Source organism: Cupressus sempervirens, chromosome 2 (genome assembly GCF_028749045.1).
Source record: "Cupressus sempervirens isolate cs-2001-9-10 chromosome 2, ASM2874904v1, whole genome shotgun sequence".
Classification (NCBI taxonomy): Eukaryota; Viridiplantae; Streptophyta; class Pinopsida; order Cupressales; family Cupressaceae; genus Cupressus; species Cupressus sempervirens.
The window spans coordinates 157,352,927-157,359,408 of NC_143119.1; the positions used below are offsets into that span (position 1 = coordinate 157,352,927).

A 6,482-nucleotide genomic window follows, 5' to 3' on the forward strand; every position below is an offset into this window, starting at 1 on the left:
TACAAAAAGCATCAGATGACGGTTTCTTTTAAGTCTACGGATTTCATTAGGGTTTTTGGCATCCCTGGTCCTAGAGGTCGGAAGGTGGAAATCAAGAATCACAAGCTCTCTTAGGAACGAAAAGAACATTGGATATGATTAGTGGGCTGCGACCTTACACCCAAGGAGATGGAGTCAGTGATAAAGGGGTCTAAATGTAGAGGGCTTCTGCGAGATCTTATTCGGGAAGGCCACTGGAGGTGCATCATGGATGTCATCAAAAGCAAGTTGACAGGGGCAACTCGAGCTTCAAATATAGCATTGTCACAAATTGTATTCATGAATGGCATCATGAACGGCACGGTGTATGGTTGGGCTACAGTTCTTGCCAACAGGATGGAGGAATTCATGACACTCCAGCACCGCACATTCTTTATGCCGCACCATGCAATTGATTTGTTTCTGGAGGCAGCAATTAATTACATACCAATGGATGATTTTGAGGCTCCTCCGTTGGGAAAGTTGGCACAAGGAGAGCCTCCAATATTCTATTGGCAACATTTGGACACAGGTGGAACAACAACGGGGAATAAGGTACTCCAGGAATTGGAGGCCTACGAGGACACAAACAACGGATGGGAGGACACTTCATAGAGCAATAGCGCTGAGTATGAGGAAGAGAACACTTCTGCGGAAGTTGGCAACAAACCGATAGTCAGCGTGTCCACATTTTTCAGCCCGTCACAGTTGCCAACCTCGGCACACTTGTCCACCTCCACTTTGCACATTCCTCCTTTTGGTCAGCGTCATGCACCGGTCATGACCCCACCGGCAATAATAGATGTGGTCCCACAGACAATAGCAGAAGTCCTACCGGCAGTGGCAGACGCTATCCCCCAGCTGATAGATGTTGCACCGGCGGCCACCTCAGTGGTTGCTTTTTCGACGGCTGTGGTAGATATTTCATCTGAGGGCTTGCCTATCCAGGATTGTACGCCAGACCCTGTTGCACTAGCACAGCCAAAGTTGATAGAGTTGTCGGCGCCAAAGTCTGAACCCTAGGTCCGTTTGGATGTGATTGGTTCAAATGCTGTGGTCACTATTTCATCTTCCTTGTTGACGGAGGCACAGTCAAAGCAGCCTAAGAGAATGGAGGTGATTGATAGAGCGAGTGAATTTTTGAGGCAGCAGTTCCGACTCATTCCTGCAGAGGTCGGACCGTCCATTCAGCCTCCGAGTCATGGAGGAGTCCCTCCAGGACCAACAGCCGTATCAAAGCCGCAAGAGGTGGCAATTCCACAATCGGAGGGTGTGCTCAGGAAGGAGGCGGCACCAAATGTGGACATGGTTACCGCAAGAGTGGCAGAGACGGGCAATGATGGGGAATGGACCATGGATGATGTGTCGAAGGAGGATTATGGGTCAGACGAGGACAGATGCAAAGATTACCTCAGGGCTATGCGGGTTGCGCTACAGAAGGGACACAATGTGGCATTGCAGGCTATGACTCAACGGAGAGAGTGGCATTTGGTTCAAGCTTATATCAGGGGGATTTGTCCGCAGCGGTTCCGTTCATGTTTTGAGGACAGAGGTTGGCCAGCAATTGAGACACCGAAGATGTTGGCAGAAACTGGCGCACGAGATAATAGGATTGTACAAAGAAGTCTACTATGCTCATAGGCGTGCGGAGGCAGATAGGGAATAGACAGGGTCGCAGCAGAGAGGTCTCTGGTAGCAGAGGAGGTTAGGGAAAAGGTAAATGTAGATTGTGCCAGCCAACAAGCAGCATGGGCAGCTGAGCATGCAGCACTGTTACAGGATAAGGAAGCAGCTAAGCAGGAATTACAGTTAGCAAAGACCCAAGCTATGGATGCAGTGCTTCTCCTGTAGAGATTAACACACGGATTCAGAAGGATTTATGCATCCGGATGGAGCAGGTCTATGAATTGCGCCGGCAACAGCATTCTTCAGGATCACAGCCTTCTCTCTAGTGTATATTCTTTCTCTATTGTATTTTGTGGTCTCCTGTTTTTGTTACTTTTGAAGTCGCCAAGAGACGACTTTTCTTTTGGGGGGGGATGATGTCATTGGCAAAAACTATGTAGCTAACGGGTTCATGTTGTTGGTAAAGATTTTGCAGCCAACGGGTAGATTAGTATTTTTATGTAGCCAACGGGTAGATTAGTATTTTTATGTAGCCAACGGACCCCTTCGGGAAGATTCGGCAGGAAGTATTTATACCCCGTCTGGGATTATTATAAATCATCTTATCTTATGCTCTGTATGTAATCTCTTGGCATATGCAAATAATAAAAGGAGTATTGCTGTTGTTGTTCTTGTTCATTTCCTGTGTGCATTAATCAATTAATCTATGTGGTAAACATTAATTTTTAACTCAACTTGAGTTACTCCACTAAACTTTTAATTAAAGTTCAATTTTGTCTTTATAAAATATCTAGGCATTCAAAATGCATGATTTGATTATATTTAAGGCTTGTTTACATAAAAGGCCAAACTACAAAGCCTGATAACATAAAAGGCCCAATTGCATTGAAAATCCTAATTATGAAGCCCAACTACTTCAAAAGGTGCGATTATGTCATACAGCCAAGGTATATAATACGAGCATCATTCTCTCACATCATACAAGTGTCTCATCTAGAACAGCAGCATCATAGTGTACAACATCATTTGGTGAAGAATGTGCATTTGAGTGTAAAGTACACAATATGACAAGAAGGGAGTGGTATCCAAACCGTATGGCAACCTCATCCTCTTCACACCATATGGCACTTTCATTTTGCCTTCAAAGCACAGACGATTTCTGTTTGCATCGTACAGTTATTCCTCTCAAGTGTTTTACACCATACAGTGCTATCCCTTTTTACCCACATTGTACAACAACCATCATGCTCTTGGATTGTATTGCATCATCTAGTATGGCATATATTGGTTCGTATACAACTGAGGATAGATATATTTGGAGCTACCATTTGACAGAACTTTATATTCAGTTATTTTAGGTTTGATCAGTGGTATATATGTGCATAAGGTGTTCATTATTTTGTGTAACGGATTCAAATGGATTCAATAATAAATGTTAACATTAGATGTTGATGTTCAATATTTCACATAAGTATTACATAGAGAGGAATTTCAAAAAAGTGTACAGTACATTAAATCATTAAACGGGATATTACATTGCAATAATTTTAGAGTCAGCATCCCAGAGTAGCATGCTCAATAACAAGTCCCACAGTCACAGACCTCTGAGGTCTGAGGCTTCAAAGATATCGTGATACCAAGAAAGTGTTATTGCATAGAGCACTTCATTGCATTCCTGTCTATATATAATAAGGCATCCGCACTAAAATCATACAAAGAAACTACAACATGCTCTGGTAGGTGCAACAACACGTAATTTAGAATAATGGAACAGCTAGTTGTTGTCCTAATAAATTCTATTATATATATTAAAATTTAGAAGTACCCACAAAACTGAAAAAAATCAATTGAAATAGTTGCTGATCTTGCAATTTGTTTAAGCATTAGAAAGTATAGTACAAGAGAGCAAGGGGTTACAAAACAATTAATGACGAAGGTAATTGGCTTTAGATGTGTCCACAAAATTGCAGAAACTTATGTGGAAATGTATTTATCTTGCACTTTCTGAAGCAATAGACATTACATGTAAAGAGAGAGAAAGATTTTCATAATTTGATGGAAAATCTATTCTGCTTCAAAATGCTTTAGAGAGTTGACGTTAGAGTTAAACACCTTAATTTTTTGACAGGAACACTATCAGCGTCGAAATACCTCACAGAATTTAATAAAACCACGCTCAAAAAATTAATGATTTTGTAATTTTGAAAGGACGTAGAGACATTAACAGTTGTACAGGAAATGTCTTCATCTTTAAAATAAGTTGCAGAATTTAGACAATCCATGCTTTAAAAAACTAATGATTGTGCATATTGTGATGCTATATTTTACAGCATAGAATTTCAGATTTGTAGCAGAAAACTATTTCAGCTTTAAAATCCGCCACAGGGTGTTTTACAGAGGCTAAAAGCTGTTAATTTTTCATTTTTATTGTTACGAATGTGTTAAAATTTTAAGAATAATTCACTCTCTACTCTCGAAGAGGGTGGAGTTTGCGATTAAGCACTTCAGCAACACAATAAGAGTTCTAAATTTGATCTGTTCAAGGTCCATATAAAAGGTTGTGTGCGGGAAGGCAACAGGATTTTGGAAACAACCCTCAGTCCAATCCACGAAGAGGATGAGTAGCTCATTGAAGCACCCCCACCACAAATTGTCCCAAGTTTGAGCCTAATTGCCCATGCTAAAGAATTTAAGTCCTAAATTTGAGTCTAACTATCCATAGGAATGAACGTCCTAAAATGTTAATAATTTGAATTATTCCAAATTTAATTCAACACTCCAGAATAATTCCAACGGAGACGTATGTAGATAGCTTTGATATGATGCATTGAATTATGCGAAAATCATGCTAAAACGCTGCTAATTTCATATTCTCAGATGGTTAGAGAACTCACTAGTGAAAATAATTGAGAAAAACATCAGCTTGGAAATGTTTTATAGAATTTTCACAACTCATAAAGAAGTGTTCAGCATTTCACTAAGGTTCTAGTACAAGGTTCCAAAATCAATTTTTTTAAACTGAGTTCACTTTTAAAACAATCGACAGAATTTTAATTAATGCGTGCTAAAAAGCTAGAAACTTTGCAATTTTGAAAAGCTAGAGCACAACAATCCAAAGCTAAAAACGTTATCTTTAAAAATATACTACAGGATTTTAACGAAAACATGCTCAAAATCTGGTGATTTTGACTCTTTCCAAGCAATGAAAGGTAGAGTAAAATACGAGAGATCGCGCTTGAGTTCTTGTTTGTAGCCGAGCTCATTGAGACGAGCGTGCCCTGAGTCAATCACAGCAATGCCATGTAAAGTCACATTTCCTTCGCTTTCTCCGTCCTGGTATCCCATCCTGACGGCAGAAGCCTCCTCTTCCTCCTGCTGCAACAACAGTCTCTCATTCAACATCTCTTTTACAAATGTAAACCCTAATCTTGAACCAGATAATAAAAATTTCTTTCAACGTGAACGTTTTCCTATAGCTCTGATGCGTTCTACCACTTCCCAGCGGCACCGGCTACGGTGCAACTTATTTGCACCGAGCCTCTTGTACCGTCAGAATGCCCTGCCCTTATTCAGACGCCATATTTTGCCTGCAGCTGACACAGTTCTGACCCGGCTGTGGTAGCTTAACCAAAAAGCGACAACCAAGCCTCATGTAAAGTACAAAATTAAAGTAACAAAATGTTCTAAATAGATTTCTCCGTCGTATTGCTACAAGCCTCATGTAAAGTACAAAATTAAAGTAACAAAATATTCTAAATAGATTTCTCCATCGTATTGCTACAACTACCATTCCAACACAATTACTTTTCTCCTCACCTCTGTTTCTTCCCTACGGAAACCGGCAAAACAAGCTTTCGAAATCCAGGCCTTCTGTTTCTGTAGTTTTCTGCACCTCTACAGAAGTCCATTTATGTCTTTCAGATTCGAGGATCTCCTCGCCTCCGCTGGCACAGGGAGAAGAATCTTTGACTTTAACATGTGCATTCTTTAATAGAATTTGAAGATTCCATGCATACTCTTTTGAAATAATAAGTATTTTTGTATTCGTGTGAAAGGAGGACTCGCTGACAATCGATCTCGCGCTGCTTTCCCATTAAAACGCCTTCCAACTCAAGGTTTGAAAAGTCCAATAAAGATCGGATGAAGAAAGAGACAATTGATCCACGTGGGATTTATTTTTGCCGTAAATAATTCGAAGCAATTCGAGTATGACTGGCAATAATTACCTGGCCGAGCAATTTGTAGTTATTCGCAGGACTTCTAAATGCAGCGGTTAAAGAGCCGCCAAAACTGTGTTCAAGTCAGAATTTAGGTTTGAATATTTGGAATTTGCAGGGTATACTATTTTCCTATTACGTCATTTTCAGACTAATCACTTGCTGTGCAAATTTCTCCATGATATGTGCACCTTGAAATGTCAAAATAAGAATAAAAATAATTTAGCAACATCGTGCAAATTGCTTCCACATGCAAATTTCTCTATAAAATGGTGGTAGGTACAATGTCGTTATCTAAACAATGGTCGTTAATCTAACGTAGCTATCGCCGAACCTTTTGACTCGCGACTTACGCGCTCAGTTTTGGTTTTTAAGGCTACTCTACTAAATGCAGTGCACTAGTTTAAAAAGCAAAGCGATATTAACAAAGAACCTTAATAATACAGCGGAGTTTGGGGCGGCATCAACAAGCAAACGGAATAAAAAACTTATATAAAACGGTAGTGCATTCTACTTCTTTTTGTGCATTCTTTCTTAAATAAATTTTATTCTATTTAACTACTTTTTGTACTTTCGTTTTTGTTAATTAATTTTTTTTCAATATAAAAGTTATAGAACAGT

The 6,482-nt window shown here is 39.8% G+C and overlaps 1 protein-coding gene across 5 annotated transcripts in view; it reads right to left on the reverse strand.

The window, feature by feature from the left end:
- Positions 1-6,220, reverse strand: part of LOC149571521 (bidirectional amino acid transporter 1) — a 107,556-nt gene extending 101,336 nt beyond the window's left edge. The window contains exons 1-2 of one of the 5 annotated variants that reach the window (XM_089813026.1): positions 5,461-6,220; positions 4,868-5,019 (exon numbers count right to left, since the gene is read on the reverse strand). In XM_089813026.1, the coding sequence (XP_089669152.1) occupies positions 4,868-4,989 (122 nt within the window). In that variant the 5' untranslated portion in view covers positions 4,990-5,019; positions 5,461-6,220. Of the gene's footprint in view, positions 1-4,867; positions 5,373-5,460 lie in introns of those variants that run through there. The other 4 variants (XM_089813028.1, XM_089813025.1, XM_089813027.1 and 1 more) reach the window with 4 other exon arrangements.
- Positions 6,221-6,482: the final 262 nt, after the last annotated feature.